The following is a 19261-nucleotide window of genomic DNA, read 5'->3' on the forward strand; positions in this document are numbered from 1 at the left end:
ATGCTGCCAGATATGTAGGCTACTGTCTGTTTCACAAGTCCTTTCAGATATCACTCAGAGCTCGCCTGAAGCCCGGGCAACTGTACAACAGCCAAGCAAAAAAAAAAACAAGCAAGCCAATGGTGCAGCCTTTCTTCCTGAGCCTGGAACCAAGGACTTAAAGCAAGGACACGTTATGCAAGATATCACATTCAATTCCACTGCCAGCCTCTGAGGCCAGATGATACACATTGAGTGTGTCTGTCTCTCGAGCCCTCAATGTTAATCAACACTCTTTGCAATGCATACTTATGAGTTACAATCTACTCCCCACGTCTTCCCTTTGGCAGCTTAAATTAAGTCGCAAATTTGACGGCAAATTAACTTCAGCGGTGATGGTAATATGTCACCTATACTGCAATCTGTGCAATTCTTGCTTGGGCAACAAAATCTCAGCTTCTGGGGGGAAATTAAATCAAACAAATTATTTTCATGTGAAAGTCAAATTTGAGGAAACTGAAGAAAAAAGGCGCAGAGCACCTGTTAATTCCTTCTGATGACAAAGCCTTGCATAATCGCCTAGTCAACCTTTATCACAGTGATCACAGAGATTTAATGCATGCTGGTATTAGCTGTGACATACAGTCACAATACAGTTTGAGGTGGGAGGAACACATGCTCAGACAGAGCGTGTGTACGTACATGTGTGCAAAAGGGGAGGTGAGTGTGGAACCAACAGAGATCTCCCCACTTCATCATTGAGTAAATGGCACCACAGACATGAGCTGCGACTTCACAGCTGCCTCCTGGCGGGTGACATTGAAGCCCACGCATGAACACATCGCTCATCAAAGCGAATGAGGCGTTCTTCGCTTCCGCTGCTGAGGCCGAGGAAAACAATGGCATACCCCCTCAAGTGCACACGAGCACACCTGGAATGTTTAGAATGTGTCGAGATGGGAATGAAAAAGGGAAAAAAAATCCATTTGGTTCATGCATCTCTCACAAGAAGCTTAACAGACTGTGACCTTTCACTGCTTCATAATGGGAAGGAAACGACAAGACCCCGGAGCCATAAAACGGCTCGGAGCAGGGTGCTAACAGTGGTTCTGCAATTAACCTGTCTTAAAACAAACAAGAGGGTTTTGCTTTAACAACAGGCACATACTTGAGAGGGTTGATTTCTGTGGCGTGAAACTCAAAGGCCCACCAGGGTTCAGGTTTTAATCGGTCATTAGCGTGCTCATTTTGGCACAGCTGTGCCAAGATCTATGCAACTACAGGCTCACTCAATGCCATCAAAAACACAAACAAAAAAAGCTTTTATGTCGATCCCAGAAATGTGAACCACAACCAAATATTTCACAGACAAACAATATTTATTTTAAAGCTGATCATAAAGTGTGAGAAGAACATAAGTGAAAACAGAAAAAAACCCTTTTCTTGAGTATGAGCACATCCTAAAAGTCACATAGCCTAAACACAAAAGCTCCACTCTTTCTCCTTAACTGTCCTCCTTTCTCTAAGTGGTACCAGACATAGGCATTTCTTCATTTAGCCCATTCAAATGAAGGCAAGTTGCTATTCTTTATTTATTTAACAAAACGAGCTGTTAAAGCCAAACATTAGATCATGGAATATTTTCACCCTGAGAAATAAGTCACTGCCTTCAATGAGACATCAAACCCACTTTAAGTATTCTCCTGCAAAATATGGGCTGGTAAGGAGCTTTTTTTTAAGGCAAGTAGTGCTGTGGGATTTTTCTGTTTTTTAAATACAACTTTCAACAGTGTGGTGCACATGCGTTTCCAATTAAGAGCTCAGAGCCAACAACCAAAGCTGGGCCCCATTCACCCCTTCCACGATTGACCAAGTCTGAGGAAATGTTAAACAGGCATCATAACCATGACAGAGAGAGCAGATTTTTCAAAAGCCTTTACTTTTTAAACAGTAATTAAGACATCACAGTGAATTGATGACACGGGCTGCAAAAATTGCACAAAATCTAAATAAAGGAAAGGGAACCTAATTAATCAAAAGTTTTTGCGACACATTTGAAGCGAAGGCACTCAGACAAAGCAATTTGTCCGTTTGTTGAATGGGTACGAAGGCTGCTTACATTGCACAGAAATACAATACGTCAATGGTGTTGATTTGCGAGGATCATAATGAGAATGCACGGTTTACACGAGGCACTCAGAGCAGGATCTACTTCCCTGGCAGCAGCAATAACTCCCTATGAGCCTGCCTCTGCTCAGACTTCAATCTCTGGGCCCTAAGGAGCTGTTGGAGGACTTTGATGTTCTGTCTAAATGAATTGACTGAGCTTCTTGATACAGCCCTCCAGTCAACTGGCTCCCCCCACCAATTCTGTCACCTGTGATAAACACCATGCGTGCTCAGCAGTACCAAACTCTGGATCACATGCTCAGAAAGGCCACCATTTTTTTTTCTTTCAACTTTGTAAATAACTGAAAAAAAAAGAAGTCTGATTGTTGTTTCCCGCCGTGCCCTATCTGAGCAGAAGCCCTTTGATGTGCGAGGCTGTATGTGAGCATGGGCTGGTTTTTGTTACCTTACAGCCCTTGCAACATCCAGTAGGTAAGCCTTTATGTTGGATGCACCTTCAGGGCATGGTGTTTGTTAGAGCCTGGGCAAAGGCAACAACCTCCAACCCACTTCTATCACAGTATTTTTTTTTCCTGAAGTATCAGAGCCAGAGAGCTCTACATACAAGCTTGCAACTTCACTGACTTGATCCAAACAAGATCTAAGGCTTATTGAGAAGCAGTGGTGCTGAACTGAAGGAAGTCCAAATGTGTTGATACATCTTAATTTGTCAAACTGTGAGTCTGAATGAGTAGCAGCAGCCTGAATGTATAAAAATAAAGTGACACTGACCGAAATATTAATATTTTACTGTGGTCTGCATAGAAATTCCTGCCTTCATTCCAAAAAGGAGGAAGTGAAAAAAAAATGAAAACCTCAAAAGCACCGTCTCTTGCCAGAAAATGTTCTTCTATGCAAGAACTATTTACTGCCGAATAACATCCGGCAACCACACAAGTCAGCATGCATCCATCCATGACAATGTTATGGCTTGATGCCGTCACAAGCATGAGCCTGACATTAGATTGCATAAAACAAGGATTTTGGGACATTATTTGTGTAAAGAGATATGGCTGTTGAGTATTGTGTTTTTTATGGTACTTTGAGCAAAATTACATTGGAGAGCAGGCAGAAATCTCTATATATCTCCAAACCTCACACCATAATAATCTATGTGGATAAATAGCCCTGCAGGCCACAGGAAAAATATGAATATATGATTATGGGGTTAACAGTCCCTTAAAGCAGTCCATTGATGACTCCAATGGAAGATTTCAATCAAAGAGTAGGGCAGAGATGGTGGTTAGAGGAAAACAATACTTATCCATCTAAGCTTCAGCTTGGTCAATTCTCATTTGGCTAAATCCTATTACCATTGATTCTGCATCTTCTTAAAGCCGAGGTTTAGGTTTTCCTTGATAGTGCAGAAATCTTAACTCGTATGAAGCAGCGGTATTTAACCTATTACAGCCTCCGATGAAGCGGCAGGGTTTTGGAGGGAAGTACGAGTTCTACTGGCGAAGGCATTGATCCTCCCACACCCTGGGTTTTCCCAGCGTGTGTAGCGATTCCTGTGCAAAGCCTCTGAACACTTCTCTCTCTCTCCTCCAGCGGCGATGGTTGCTCCTGAGCAAACCTGCCCTGGATCGAGCATCTCATTTAGTCACTGGGTCCCTTTGATGTGGATTCAGTGCTGCAGCGCATATCATTCGTGTTTGAAGGTTCAGCTTCCACAATACGGCAGGGTTTGAAGTTTCACATATTGCAGGTGCTACAATGTGATAATCTGGGAGCTGGTTATGCATTATACATTTTTCATAAAAGAACACCATCACCTGAAAGTTAAATGTGGAAAAGTCAGTGCTTCAAGGTATATATTGACAGAAACTGTTTCTGAGACTTCTGGGTGTGGGACGAAAACACTCTTGTTATCTTGAGTATTTCAGAATCAGCTCTACATCTTCCCCTCTGAAGGGGGTAAATATCCAAATAAACAGAGTAGAATAACATTTGACTGGGGCCCGCCACGCCATTATGAGACCAATTTAGTTGACTGAACGCTTCTCGCGGGGCACAGAGGCCATGACGGCTCTTTCTCTAGCGAGGGCCAGCAATAAAAATCTCCTTCTCCATCTGATTTCACGAGGGAGCTGATACGCAGCTTGGGGCAGTTCCTTCAGTGTCTACTTAAATAAAACATGAAAAATCATTGTAGAGGTCTATGTCTTAAGTGAGGCAAACCCAATGGAAGATATAATGGCAAAAAAAGAGAAAATAAGCTCAATTTTCAAGCTTGAGTACAAGAATTTTAAATTAACTTCATCAAGCACACAACATGAACAAAAGCACAAATTATTGCCCAAAGAAAAAAAGTTGACAGTTAATGTCTATGAGTGACTGAAGTTTATGCAAACGCTTCTGATCTTGATAATTAAAGAGTGTTTGTATGGAGGTGCAGAGCTCTGCGTCTCTTTTTAAAGGATGTTTACTGTCTCCAAAGCATGGAGATGATGGCAGCCTGAGGGTCTGCTTGCTTTCTTTTCCCTCGCTCTGTATCCATCTCGTGCTAAACACATAGCAACACACACACAAGCACAAGTGTACAAAATACAAACAACAAACCCACACAACAAAGAGTCTGTGCTTTCACAGACATCAGCCCCTCAATTAGCTTCTGCACTCATTTCTCCTCCTTGGAAGAGAATTATTTTTCAGCTGGATGCTTTTTCTTTGTTTATTGTGAGCAGACCAAAGCCTTATCAGCAGCTAATCATTGCATGTCAAATTCAGAGACTTACTGCAGTCACTTAAAAAAAAGGATTCATTGAATAATCTTCTAAAGTTTAGATTGCCATTTCAGATTTGGACAATTACCAATTTCTTTTAGATGCTCGAATCTGTCTAACAGCCAGAGAGAAGATCAGCGTTTGTTTGATATAATTTGTTGTGACATGTTAATTGCATCTACTTGTAATTCTCTCTAATTGATGTTTGATATGTCTCAGGAAATTAGGCCAACTAGATAACACTGCAAATATTATTAATCCTCCCCGCCTTTCTCTTTCCGTGGCAGGTCTGATGAATTCACAACAGCTAAAACTGTAATGTGTCAACGTGCTGTGCAGCTATGCTCTGTATTCCCAGGGCTGCCAGGCTGACAAATCTGAGGTTACAAGCATACCACTGTATATTCAAAACACATTCAGGCACACTGCAGAGGGCCAGAGGAGACTAACCTGAGCAATTTTCACTGAGTTCTGGGTAGAACCACCAGCGTGGTACTCAACATTGCTCCTCTTGACGATTTCTACAAACCTGAAACGAGAAAAAAAAAATAACAAGAATAATTAGACAGTGAGTTACACCAGATCTGCTGGTAGGAGGAAAAACACCTGTAAGAAGGGCAGACAACAGGTTTCTCAACACTTGGCACATTTCAACATGAGCTGGAGTGAGGAGACATTTCATAAGCACAAATTAGTCAATATAAAAATCCACCACAGCAGATAAACAAGTACAAATTAACACCACAGAAGATGATGCTAGTACATTTTATGATCTCCAGAGGATGAACCTTAGTAACTCCTCATGCTAAAAACACAAGAAGTCAATATTTCCAATCCTTGGATATGACCACTGTGTATGTATATAGTAGCTGAAAATGGCTATAGGAGGAATATTAGGAAACACGGTGAATGTTTACCTTGTAAAATATTATGAAACCCTGTGTTTTTGTGATTTTACCTAATCCTAACCCCGTTTTTTATTTTAAAAAAACTTTATTAGTAGTTGTTATGCCTAACCTCAACCATGAATGAAAAAGAAATGTAAGTATAAATGAACACAGGTGACAGTTGCCCTGCTCATAAAGCATTCAACATAAAATAAATCAACAGTCCAGTAGTGGAGATGAATCCTGCACTGCTAGGTGAAAGTCTGCTAGTAGCAATTTGTGACCAATAATCAGATGGCCTTATATACGTTCAGTTCTGGCCATGCAGCATCACATGTCATATCTGGGGGATGTAATTATTGACTGTATGTTGTTTATTCCTAAAGATGTGTTGACATACTCCTGTACCATCCATATGGCATCACCATCAGTTCTTATTTTGGAAAAAAAAATATGATGGCCAAAGGCCAGAGACAAATAATTTTAGCAGCACCCTGCCATAAATTGTGCTGTCTGTTTGGCCACCCCAGTTTTGCGTCAGAAGGTATACAACAGCAGAAAGGGTATTTTGTGTGTAAGGCCACGATGGCATGGCAGAGACGAGCACATAACTGACATAATAGAAAGCAGCCAGTATCATAGTTCAACCTCAGTGTGAAAGGGACTTGCATTTAAGTGTTACACATTATTCTTTGTGGACATATTTTCTGAACATCTTTTGACACATTCTTTTGAATTTCCTTTCCAACAGTTAAAAAAACGAAAGTCTGTAAACTTAAAGACTTTAAAGTGGCATACACTTTAACTTTCCAGGTGCAAGCTGTTTATACCAAATGTTAAAAAAGCAAAAAAAAACACATCAAACAAATGCTGGATTTTGTTAAATGGGATACTTGACCACAAATGTTGCTGGATTTGAAAAAAGGCGGTTGGGGTCTAAATGTCAGCCTGATAAAAGCAAAAGAGGAATATTGTTCACACATGGTTGTTGTTAGCCATACAGTATTAAAGCAAGATGAGCAGTAAATAGTTATTTCTGAGGAACTTGAACTGCTTCCTCGCAGAGATGCAGGGAATAAAAGAAAGCATTCATCTTTAAACTTGGGAGAGATGGTCAAAGGTGATGTTTTCAGGGCAATTAGAAATGTAACGATTTCCTCGTGTATAGACATCTTGTTTAGGCAGAGACCACAATTGATTAAATGTTTGATGTCTGCAACATACAGCAAAGTTTAGAAACGACTGTAACAGACTAAACACAATGAGTCAAGAAAACAGACATTACATTGGGGAATGGGGAGTAAACATTTGCTAAGTTTTCAAACATAAACCACAGGAACACCCTCGGGTCTACTGTAAAATACTGACAGCAGTTTAAATTTTTTATTTATTATTTTTTTTAGTATTTTCCCATCATACTGCCATTTCAAACATCAATAGCTTGCATGCTTAGGCATAACATGATGCAAAGCTGTGAGACGCTGTAAGATATAGAGCCTTTATCTCTGGAGCTGGGAACATGAATAACGTGTGTTCTCCACATCATTCACACAAACAGCCTCCCACGGGGCTGGCAATATAAACGTGTCCACCCTGCTAAGGTAATTGACCTAACTGCAGTCAAGATGACACGCCATATTAGGAGGTCCATGCCCCCCCCCCCTTCCTCAACTGTACACTGAAGACCATCCATTCCTACGTGTATTTATATGAGTGATAAATTCCAATGACATGCTAAATGGTTCATAGCATTCCCACTGGTGTTGTGTGTAATGCTCCTTTAAATGAACTGAAGTAAGAGGAGTTGTTGTGAAAATGCTTGAGTGTAATCCCAATGGGTGTTGGTTTGTAAAGGCTCTGCTGAACAGTTCTAATGTATTAAAGGATTTAACAAAGATTTTAATAAGAGGTCAAATATGCATTATTTAGGGAAACAACATTGAATTTAGATGTCGAAATGTGACTGATTGTGTCAACTTTCCACAGACGAGAGTAATCTGTATGCAAAGTGCATCATGGCTTACCAACATATGTCAGCCAGAGGTGTTCAATACTCCTGCACAACCTGCTTTAACTAGGCATGGCTGAAGTCTGAGCGAGTGTGAAAGTAACCTTTACTGCTTCAAAGAAAGTCTGCATATCATGTCTCAAGGCAAGGGGGGTCTACCCAGGGCAGAATGTTCCTAATAAAGAAAAAAAACTTTCCATGCAAGTGGAAAATATGCTAACCGGGGGAAAAAAATCCTTCCTGAGACACCTGTTATGACTCCTTGACAAAAGAAGAATTTGAGCACTGTGGGTGTTTATAACATGAAGGCAGCCGAGGGACTCCAGAACCCATTTCAAATAGACACACAGCTTCAGAGGATTTCAGCTTTTTTTTTTTTTTTCCTCTCCCCCTTGCTAGAAGTATTTGCTCCACCTTTCAGTGCAGACAGCATGGGGCCCTGCTCTTGGACGCCTCGAAAATCCCATCCGAAAAGGAGCAGCTGCCTCGAGACCTTTACACCCTCAAACATCATGTGATCCCATAGTAGTGACACCGTAAACGGCCCCCTTGGCCATTTAGGGAGAGAAAATCCCTTTCCATCTACTGCAGTCTGCGCTCAGTCACTGATGGGAGGGAGCGGAGAGAAAGAAATTGTTTTGAACAAAATGTCCTCGGCTAGTAACCTCCGCTTTTAAAAACCTGCTGGTGTTTTTTTTTTTTGGAGGAGCAATTCCAACGATGCCATGCATTCCACTAATGTATGGTCAGTCTGTGTTATATAACACGTGTTTTACAAGAGGCTGTCACTCTGGTTAAATACCACTCTTAACTAAAGGCGCTGTGCAATTTTTCAATTTAATACCTTCCAATTTGAGACTAATAGAGGCACTTATTTATTCAGCTTAAATCAAATCATATTCAAATTAGAGGAATTAGGCTACTGAATACAATATTTGTATTCAGAGGATATGAGAGGCCTCCTTGAAAACTAATACCTCTACATCTTGACAGCTTAACACATCCAAATTATTAGGGCAGATCACACAAGTCAGGAACATTGTGTTGTTTACATTCCTGGGGATGGAGCCCCCACCGTTGTTTCCCATCAAGGGAAATATGAGAGCTTCCAAAGTACTTTGAGTGTTCTCTACCCCAGAGTGACTCATGATTTCCTCTCTCACCTCCCCAAAAACAAGCCAAGTAGATTATTTACATGAGGCAATAATTCAAGATTTGCTCCTCTAAGTCTCTTACATGGAGGGCAAGGCGAGCCCATTTACCCAATCCCTCTTCATTCCCCTTTGATGTTAGCCTATCTCGATAAGACCGGATGAGTGCCCTAAAATCCCTGTCGAGTGATTTCACAGGAAGAACAAGTCTCTGTTAATCAATGGCTAGATTGGATCTGGATTCTCGGGAGTGGTCTGCCTGAAAGTCCTCCCGAGTGTTTGAGAGCGCACCAGGGTAATTCATCGTTAATGATCACCACGGCACCCACTCTCCTACGCACCGTTCGTCCTTATTTAATTGCCTCGTTCACGTTTAAACAGCTTACAAATCACAAGGACAGGCAGGGAAACATGATCAAACGGCCCCTATCGCTAATCAGGGGAGGGCAAAGGAAGAAGTGAGAGAACTGGGGCTCCTTTGCTGCTCTCTGTGGGGATTAGAAAGGAGGAGGGTTGTACAGGAACAGTAAATTATCTCTGCTTCAACTATAGCAGGCAGGTACATTTAAACAGGCAGATCCATCTTCTCTGTCTCTGACAGAGGAGAAGAGGGGCCAACACTGCTAAAAGGCTTCAGTAATCCCAATTTCAACACAGGCATCTGGAGTGGAGACAGGTTCCACCATTGATTAGATTCCCCAATCAGTGTGTGCATCCTACACCAGCCTTCCTTGGTAGTCTGGAGGCAGTACAAGGCCTGATGCACAGTAATTGTTTCCATAGGTCAGGCAGAGGAAAAACAGCTCGGGGACGTGATGAAAGGGAGATGGAAAGGGTGAGGAATATTGTTGTTTTTCCCCCCAATTAAATTGTTTGTCAAACCCTTCACAAAGGGTTACGCAGTTTATCTGTTTAAAATCAATACGCTCGTCTCAGTGTGAAAGCTTGTCCCGACACAAGACAGGCCCATTAATTATTCTGTTCTGTGTGCTATCGCCGGGCTGCTCAAGGTTGAGCCTTATCTTTTCTTATTTCAAATCAATAATTATCTTCTACCATGCTTGTGCTCCCTCTCAGAAATAGATGTGCTTTTCATTCAATGCCTGTAGAGTCTCTCTCTCTCTCTCTGTGTAGCAACCGGTGAGGAACGCAGAATGAATAGGACATTCTTATCAGTGGAACATTAGGGCAGGATGGGAATAGATGGCAAAGAATGAGGCGCATAAAAGTACTAAACACAAATGAGTCATGATTCAAACAGCCAGCGAGGCCTTGTTCCCGTCCTCTGACATCTTCTAATAGACTACAGTATGGGATGAATGGTGATTTGCACAAAAAGCATTACGATATCAGCCATCGTTCAGGTATCTCAATCCATTTGGCCAAATCCCTATTCCACAGAGAAAACCCGCTTCGACTCCAATGAGCCTTTTTTGCATTACAGACTCGATGCACAATTAATGACTGCACAATTACATGGTCATAATGGGTGAGTAATTGCATTAGAATGCAGAAACAACAAATGTGCATCCCTTTAATAATCAGCCGATCCAGCAGCAGCAGCAGAACAAGCAGCAGCCCATTTGTTGGCATTAGCCGAGAACTGCTGTTTGTACTTAATTAGGCTGCACTCAAGGATTAGGTGGTGAGGGCAAAATCTGGTCATGGAGGATGAGTTCATATTATTTCCTCTAAAATGTCACAGGTTTTTGGCTTCACGCTGCAGAGGGTGGCGTTGTTTGTCACACTGTACTGTGTGGATGTGGGAAAGGGAGTGTGAGAATGTGTGTGGATATGAAAGAGAGAGAGAGGGACACATGAGGGAGAGGAGTGGGAAGAGGGAGTGTGTAAGCATGGATGGGGCTTCTGGTGTTCTCTTGAGGATTGAGATTTGAAGCCCGAGCACAAAGCCTTTGAGACATTCCCCTTATCTTGGAGGTTGATACCAGGATCTTGGTGATTCAGAGCGCGCCGTGTGAATAATTCCACCAACACCCCCTGCTGTGGGGACCATATGGCCCAGTGTGAACTTTAAACACATGGGGAGTGTTGCTGTTCACCAGTCAGGCCTCCCATCTCTACCCGTGCGCAGGCTAGGTGTAGAGAAATGATCAACAGAGATAGTGTACTAACTAGCCTACATACACTGTATAATGGCTGCTGCCATCAGTGGCTTTTCCTGTGTGGGGATCAAAGATGACTAAAAATAGCCCTGAGCATGCTTTTCTGAACTGAACACGCTGTATGTACTGGCTGAGACGCCCACATTTTAATTATAAAACGCTCTTTAAAAAGGGGGAGTTAGAGGGAGAGGAGAGAAAAGGGGGGGGGGGGTGCACAGAGATGTAGATTATGTTTGTTACACCCCCTTTTGACTTGTGATGTTTCCTTCTGGCACCACCTGCTGGCAGCTGCCATCAAAAAGAGAGAGGCGTTTGCAGCTCCGGCAAAGGATGAGCCTTAATTATGATTGCATCAGCCATCTCTTATGATGCAGCATGTGTGCTTTAAATGCAGAGAACCCCGCATCACACAGCATGGCCACCTTAAATCACAGAATAAAAACCCACAGCAGAACTAGAGGATCTGAAGCTTCTCTCTGTCCATTATTTGGAAAGTTTTCTTCTTTTATAATTCACAAGGTCTAGATCCACATTTCTTACAGTTGAGTACAGCTCCGGTGAGCACGTCAGATTTATTTATTTAAGTGCCCCAAATCCTCAGATTCATGCTTATCAATAAAACATCAAGAGCGGCACAGCTGGCGGCTGAACATGTTTCTGATGTCTCAATTACCAGTTGAGTGCCATTAATCTCTGCTCTCTCTCTTTGGCTCAGAGGGCGGCTGATAGATGCGGGCCCATGACCTTTGTCCACAGAGGCAGTCGGACATGCTGACCCCCCACCCCCTAGCGGGCCGGCAGAGGTGAGTTTAAGTACTGTAGCACAGCATTCAGCCTTAGCAACAGACAAGGGAGCTGGGAAATAAAAGGTGGTGGTGGTGGGGGATGTAATGTGTCTACACACTCAGTCAAGCATGAGTACATCCACTGAAGTGGCACCATGGCAAGCACATGCAGCTTCTGCACGCATGCTTGCATGTGAGCACACACACACACAGAGTGTTTCTCCTCCTGACACACCAGGATAGCTCCACTGGGGGTTTCAGGCACTTCGTTATATATTAAAAACATAAAAATGGAAAAAGAGAGAGAGGGGTAGAGACAAGTGTGTTTACAGAGCAGAATCTATCACACACAGAAACCCAGGAGCCGGAGTGTTTAGCATGTACTCAGTGAGAGAGGCCTTTGTTGTTTTCTTCCCAGTAAGCAGATTGAGCTGCATAGCAGCAGCAGGGGTGTGTAAGATGTACACAGACAGCAGGGTGTGTGAGTGGAGAGGCACCTCCACTGATCTCCTGTGTCGTGTGATGATGTGTGTGTGATATGTGTCTCAATCCAGTGCTGATCCCCCTGAGTCAGCCCTGTCAGTGATATGAGCCTCCCACCCTCTTTCTCTCTTTCCTTCGCCATCCGGAATGCTAATAACAGCCAGCCACTAACGCTGCAGCCCTGAATTATTCATGCAGCAGAGGGTCACACGGCATAATGAGGAGTTTACTCTCATTCTGGATGCGATTGTGACGCTGCTAATCTGCATTTAGCACAGAGAAACAGAGAAAAGGAGGGAGAGGGAGTTGTGCGGGGAGAGTACAGAGCGGGAGGAGGAGGAGAGAGGATGAGCACTGATGAACTTAATTGCTGTGAGCAAACAACCTCTGAAAAGAGTCACGCCATCATCCAGAGATGAGAAAGTAAACAATTAATTATCATTGGACAGAGGGAGCCATAAAACAAATGTTTGAACGGCACTAATATTCAGGAGCCAGCTGATCCTCCCCCCCTCGGACCCCCCACTTCTGAGGTGACAATACACTCTCTGTAACAATGACTCATTCATTTGACACAGTAATAATTATTAGCTCTAATATGATATGCTTAACAATCCCAGGGGGGGTTGTGTGGATGGTATATTATAAAACACTGTGCGTTCCAAACAACCTGTAATACCTACTTATCCTAAAATAAAATGTCTATTTGCCCACATTATAATCTCCTGCAGAAAGAGGCGTGTTTTCATTATGTTGACATGTTGTTTCCTATGGAGACTCTTTGGGGGAGAAACAGCAGGCTACTGTTGCCCCCTGCTGGACATACATCGTGATGAAAATCCCTTTTTTCTGGAATTCAGTGGTGTAAAATAACTCCCCACTACAAAGAAATGAATAAAGAAAACAATTCCACAGCCGCTTAGAGGATAAATATTTAAATTAAATAAAGATAACCAAAAATAAACAATAAATGAGGCAACACTTAAGAGAATAACACAACATTATTTCGAATTTATTCCTAAAATAATAACACTATGTGTTTAAAAACCATAGAGAGCTACTACTATGCAGGAAACAAGCCACATGAGGGCAGCAGTAACTACAGAAAGAGAGTGAACTACAGTGACACACCTGACACTGTCACCCACTGACTGAGTGGAAGTCACAGACAACGCTTTGGTTAGCTGGTTTCCTCTTATACCTCAATTTCACTGTGCTACCGAGGCCTCCTCTATGTTCAGCTGCAGCTCACTAACCACAATGAAAATCTAAATAAAAGCAGCGTCAGTACAACAGACTGCAACATGAGTCACTAACCACCACACTGTGAACAATAAATAACATGCAAATCAAATAAAGTGATTCAGCTTATTTTATCTATGATTGTGATTTATTAGTAAGCAATGAATCATTTTGTTTTAAAACATTTTCTGAAACGGCAGATTATTAAATTATTGCAGGGATGTTGGTCTATATGTTTATTATATGTTATATGTTTTATTTCTGACTTGTTATTTGTAGAATGATCTATTTAAAAATATATAAAATCATATTACAAACATTTTGACCATTTCTCTCTACAGGCCAAAGCATTTATTGATTATCAAAATTGTAGCAGGTCTTTAAAAACAAAATCAAAAGTCTCAGCTGTGGCTTATCCTGAAAAAAAATTAAGTCCCCAGCCAACACTAACAGGGATGTAGATGGTTTCTACTGTACAGCAGGCAATTTTTCAGCCACAACAGGATTATATGAGCTCTGCTGTGACTAGATAATTGAATTCAGGCATGGCCACAGTGCACTGCATCCAATGATCTCTCTCCCACCAGGGTGATGGAAAAAAATGAATTGCGTTACACTCTGTAGATTCAGTAGCACAACAATAGTGTTAGTCGACTGGACCTGTAAGTCTATTGAGGCCTTTAAGTAATGAAGTTATTTGTCACAACACTTTAGCCAAGTTCTTCTTCTCCTTCCAGTGACTTTGTAAATGACCTCTTTGCACATTACAGAGTGATTTTCACATTAACAGGAATACCATGGCCCATATCACAGCATCTAAAGCTTTCACAACCTGCACTGCTGTGAGATGATGTGATAAAAATACCACATGTTTATTCAGATATAAATTGATGGCAGTAATGGCGAGCACGCTAGTATGTGTAGTATTGGAGGGGACATGCATTGAAGTGCATTGTGCTGGGAATTAACCACCAAAGCCGCATGTTAATCCTGCCCTGACCTTGTGCAGAATGTGGAGAGAACAGTGTCTGTGGGGCTAAAGATAACACCGCTGCCTTTGTGCTGAAGGAGAACAACACTGCTGATGATGCTGCTTTGTGCTGCTGCTGCTGCTGCCCAAGGTCACATGCATCCCTTTGTCAAGCAACAAGACCTGACAAGGTAGCCTATTGTAAGGTACAGATGATCCTATGTACTGATCTGTCTGTATATGTATATGTGCAGCTTTGGTCCTGCAAATGTACACAAAACTTCAATAAAAATAATGCCAAAGGATACTTCCTGGTTTCTGATGTGCAAGTAGTGTTGACCAATCACATCTGAGCTAGCTCAGGTTGCATGCAAAAGAGTTGAAATGCCCCATCATACCCTGTTGGCATGCTAGCTCACATATCAGGTTTGCTAGCGGGACTGTAAACAATGATCAGTGTTCAGACAAGGCAGTCTTGGCCCAGACAGCTATTGTCTGTTACCCAGAAACCAGAACTGGATCATAGCTAGAAGAGATGCATTCTACATGTTTGTCACACTTCTGCTGAGAGTACCTTTAACACTTATCTTCTCAAGTGGACCTGTTCAGTGTCCAGCAGACAAGAATGCAGGTATTACATCCAACAGATGGCAGCTGCTTTGAGGTGTGTGAATGTCTAAGAGTGAAGCAATGATTGTTTTAATTATATTAAGGCTTAAGTTACAGCATAATGAAGGATGTGACTGCTTTAACTGAGAAGTGAATGCCACGTCAGATCACAAGCCTGGTTAAATAGCTGCACATTCAACCATAGCATCACATCTTTGCCCATGCATGCATAGTAAAAATGGCAACAACCTCAAGTACAAGCTAAGAAAGACCCTAGAACATGTGTGTGTGCACGCTCCAGGGATTTTTGAAACTAACATTTCTGCTGCTCTAATTCCACCAAGGTATTTACTTGAGATCATTAAATTATGATTTCTAAACAAACATTTTGACACTCATTTTTAATGTACACTGAACATGTTTACATTTTCTAACTCTGGACAATGCAATTAACTTATCAAGATGAAAACAGCTTATCCTTCAAACTTCAAAGAAAACTCTCCCTCTGACCATCATCTTGCTTGCAGATGGTGGACTTTTTATGTCTGCCCTAAAATTAAACACAGACAAATCTGCACTATATCAAATAAGGGGAAAATGGGCTGTGTAAGGTCAGCCAGTAATTAAAGCTTAGCTCAGTTTTAATTTTAAGTCATCTTGTTGTTTACAGTCTTTGTTTAAGAGTGAAGGAATATACCAACCACGTTTTCTAGGAAGGCTATAGTATTACAGTTGAATATGTGTGCCATGTGAAGGAGGCAGGTCTGGAAATGGAACCCACACGCTGAGCTGATTGCCTCTGAATAAATCAATAATAATAATTTATGTATATAAATCCCACAACATAACATGCTGTAAAAATAGCTGGGTAAATGTAATTATTTAACACACAGCAGTAGTAAATTCTGAAACATTGGAAAAATGTGGGCGTGTCCAAGGCTCCCAGTTACCCAGGCCTGATATATGACTTGGCTATTTTGAGCACAGCTCACAGAGCCAAGATGGTAGCAGTGTGGCATGAATGACCAGTGTATCCCTTATTTGGTTTGACATAATGCTTAAGTTTTGACTCACAAGTCTTTGTGCTTGTCTTCAGCAAGGATCTGGTCATTAGGCTTCAGTCCAAACCTTAATAAAAAGAATTTAAAAAATATCAGTAAATAGAAAATATATATATGTAAAAGGGAAAAACGGAAGCATGTGGGCATACTTGTCAAGGAAATCTTTGTCCACGACAGCTGAAATGTCCAGCAAGGGATTTCCCATCCCAAAGAGGGTGTTTTCACTGCGGAGAAGACAAAAACATATTGTGTTATACAGACTCCCACTAACCAGCTTTCCACGGGGAGAGGAAACAAACAAAGCTCTGTGACAAAACATCTGTTTCTCATTTGCCAAAAAACATCTTGTAAAGATGGACCCATGCTTCACTGGTGGTTGTTACCTGCTACAGTCGACATGTATACAACACATAAAGCAGTGATTGTGATCCTATGAGCTCATTACTGAATGATGATGTAATTTTTATAAATATCAACCTGTCAATGATGGAGATTTTTTAACCAGTTCACATACAAACTAAAGGAAAAGCAGACATTGAGAGATGGTTAAGAAAATACAGGCTAATTGTGCCTTTGCTCTCATATGATGGCATTATCTAGAAAAATCGAGAATTTTTAAGCAATTAGATAACAGTGAAGGCAACTAAGGCTTTGGAATAGATGACACAACGTTATTAGAACTAGGAACACAGAAAGAGTAAATCTGATAAATAATCAACCTCTGCAGCAGCAGTTTAAGTTCATCCATTCATACAAACAAAGCGTATATTCAAGTTTTCAATCAGACTGGCAGAAATTTAAGTAATGTTTTTTTAAAGTCTACCATAATATCAGAATTGCCCACTGAAGGATATTATTATTATTATTATTATTTGGATCTCACCTTGGAGTTGGCATGATGCATGAAACTTCAGCAGCCTGAACTGATGATTAAATGGTCAAAGCAACGTGCTTTTTCACTACAGGAACTATTCCTGCACTTTGTCCAACCCTGACTCCCTGATGGAGAACTAGGGCGGGCCTTTGAGGCTTCAAGACACATGATTGGTTACGCAGGTTCCAATTACTATAAAGCCTTCCATGCTGTATTTGCGGCCAACAGGGAAAAAAGGGAAATCATTTCCGCTGTTATTACAAAAACAACATGAAGCAGCTAAGTAACAAAACAATGATATTTAAAAATATGCACCTACATTTATGTTTTACAATTCAAATAAATGTCATTTATAAAGCATTTATTTAATGAACATCGCCTCTAGATGCTTTGCAGACAGTGTTTAAGTTTTATATAGAAAAATCTGTATTGTGTATTTTCAGTTAATATATTTATTTGACACTTGATGGTCTATCCCGACCCTAAATCATCCAGATAAAAACGGTCGAAATACGCTATGTAAAAAGAATCTTGGTTTTACATTTTTTGAGGTTAAGTGAACGCCGCACGGGTCACTTCACAGTATGTAGCTGTTTTATAATGTCAACAAGATATATTAGCTTCCTGACGGCACAGTACTGCTAACTAATTGCTTAATTACGCCTAAAGGGGAATTAATTAATAATTAACATGCTGATGAAAGATGTTTTTCTGTCTATCTTTAGAATTCACAATTTAAGTGCATTTAAATCAGTTTATGTTCTCAACAACTGCATTTCTAGTATTTGGTCAAATGAAAACAGGATAAATTTGTAACTACTACACTTAAAGGGTAATACGCATACTTGTAATTAACTTCTTGGCTACCGTTAAGGTTTGTTTTTACTCATTCAAACAGAACATTTTCCATATTTTGGACACATCTTTTAATCTTTTAAATGGATAGTTGCAGGTTGTGTAATTGCAGTTCTTTGCAGTCATGTGATGAAGCCACGGTTTACTGCTAGCCGTGTTAACGCTGTTACGACTGTACAATGTGTGTAAATTGCTAACAGTGCTTAACTTGGATGCTTTGAGTTGATGTAACGTTCAATGGTTCAGGCGCCTTATCGCCCCGCTGACAGTCCACCACAACACTAGCGGCGTTAGCATGAATTAACAGCTAGCTAGAGCGGCTAGCTTAATACACGGAGCATCACACAGGTTAACAGGGGTACTGTCGATTTATTTACCTTAACGTCGTTTTCCTTCCTGTCGTCGAGTGCGGTTCTTCGACAGACATTTTTTTAAAAACAAAACAATCTATCGGGTGTGTTGGAGCTGTGGAGCTGGAAAGCTGCTGCTCACTGTCGGAGGGAGAGTAGCAAGAGGCTGCAGCTTCCTTCCCCTCAGATAATGATGAAGATACTGGTCAGCAGCATGCAACCGAAAAAGAAAACAAACGATGATCTGTTCTGGGAATAATCCCCGTGAGCTGGTTGCTCTGTCCTAGCAGAGCCTGCGTGCATTTGGCTCACATAAAGAGGAGAAAGATATAGTTATCTCGTGTTATCGCGGTGCTTTCTCTTTCCCTTGCTTATGCTTCATTAAGTTCAACTTCAGTCTGACCATTGCAATCAGAAGTTGGAGCTATACAATGTGCAGAATACCTACAGCCACAATGCTCATATAAGACTTTAACTAGAGATGCATTTACAGTGTATCACTGACTGACATCAGCATTCAAAGCAAAGCTTCAGCTGCAGCAATCAAACTTGCATTTTCTTCAGGAAATGCCCTTTTCTAGTTAGTTTGGCGGATCTGCACCACTGAAGCACATGGTCATCTCATTCATGATGGCACAACACATAATGTAAATTAAAAGATTAATTAATCTATTAAAAATAAGATTAAAATCAAAATAATGGAAAACGTTGCCAAATATTGACCTAGTCAAAACAAAACAATCAAAACAATGACTATATATATATATATGTTCTTAAAATAACAAGGTACATTCACAAAATAAGTTTATTATGTCTAAAATGAATAGGTTTGTGGGAAAGTCCAATAGATTGTACACAAAGACCTTCTCACATCGGTCCTTTTGGTTAATGTGTGTTTAACCAATCTAACCAAAACCTTGACAAAACAGGTGCACAACAAAATCTTAAAATCACAACAGAATTGATGAATAAATTCTGGGTATATAGGT

The 19261-nt window shown here is 41.1% G+C and overlaps 1 protein-coding gene across 2 annotated transcripts in view; it reads right to left on the minus strand.

The window, feature by feature from the left end:
* The window catches only part of LOC114452015 (adenosine kinase-like), an 89664-nt gene extending 71080 nt beyond the window's left edge, over positions 1-18584 (minus strand). The window contains exons 1-4 of one of the 2 annotated variants that reach the window (XM_028431080.1): positions 18300-18584; positions 16343-16417; positions 16207-16260; positions 5325-5403 (exon numbers count right to left, since the gene is read on the minus strand). In XM_028431080.1, the coding sequence (XP_028286881.1) occupies positions 5325-5403; positions 16207-16260; positions 16343-16417; positions 18300-18349 (258 nt within the window). In that variant the 5' untranslated portion in view covers positions 18350-18584. Of the gene's footprint in view, positions 1-5324; positions 5404-16206; positions 16261-16342; positions 16418-17076; positions 17163-18299 lie in introns of those variants that run through there. The other variant, XM_028431081.1, reaches the window with a different exon arrangement.
* Between the last annotated feature and the right edge of the window lie 677 nt (positions 18585-19261).

The sequence above is a fragment of the Parambassis ranga genome, chromosome 19 (genome assembly GCF_900634625.1).
Source record: "Parambassis ranga chromosome 19, fParRan2.1, whole genome shotgun sequence".
NCBI classification, from domain to species: domain Eukaryota; kingdom Metazoa; phylum Chordata; class Actinopteri; family Ambassidae; genus Parambassis; species Parambassis ranga.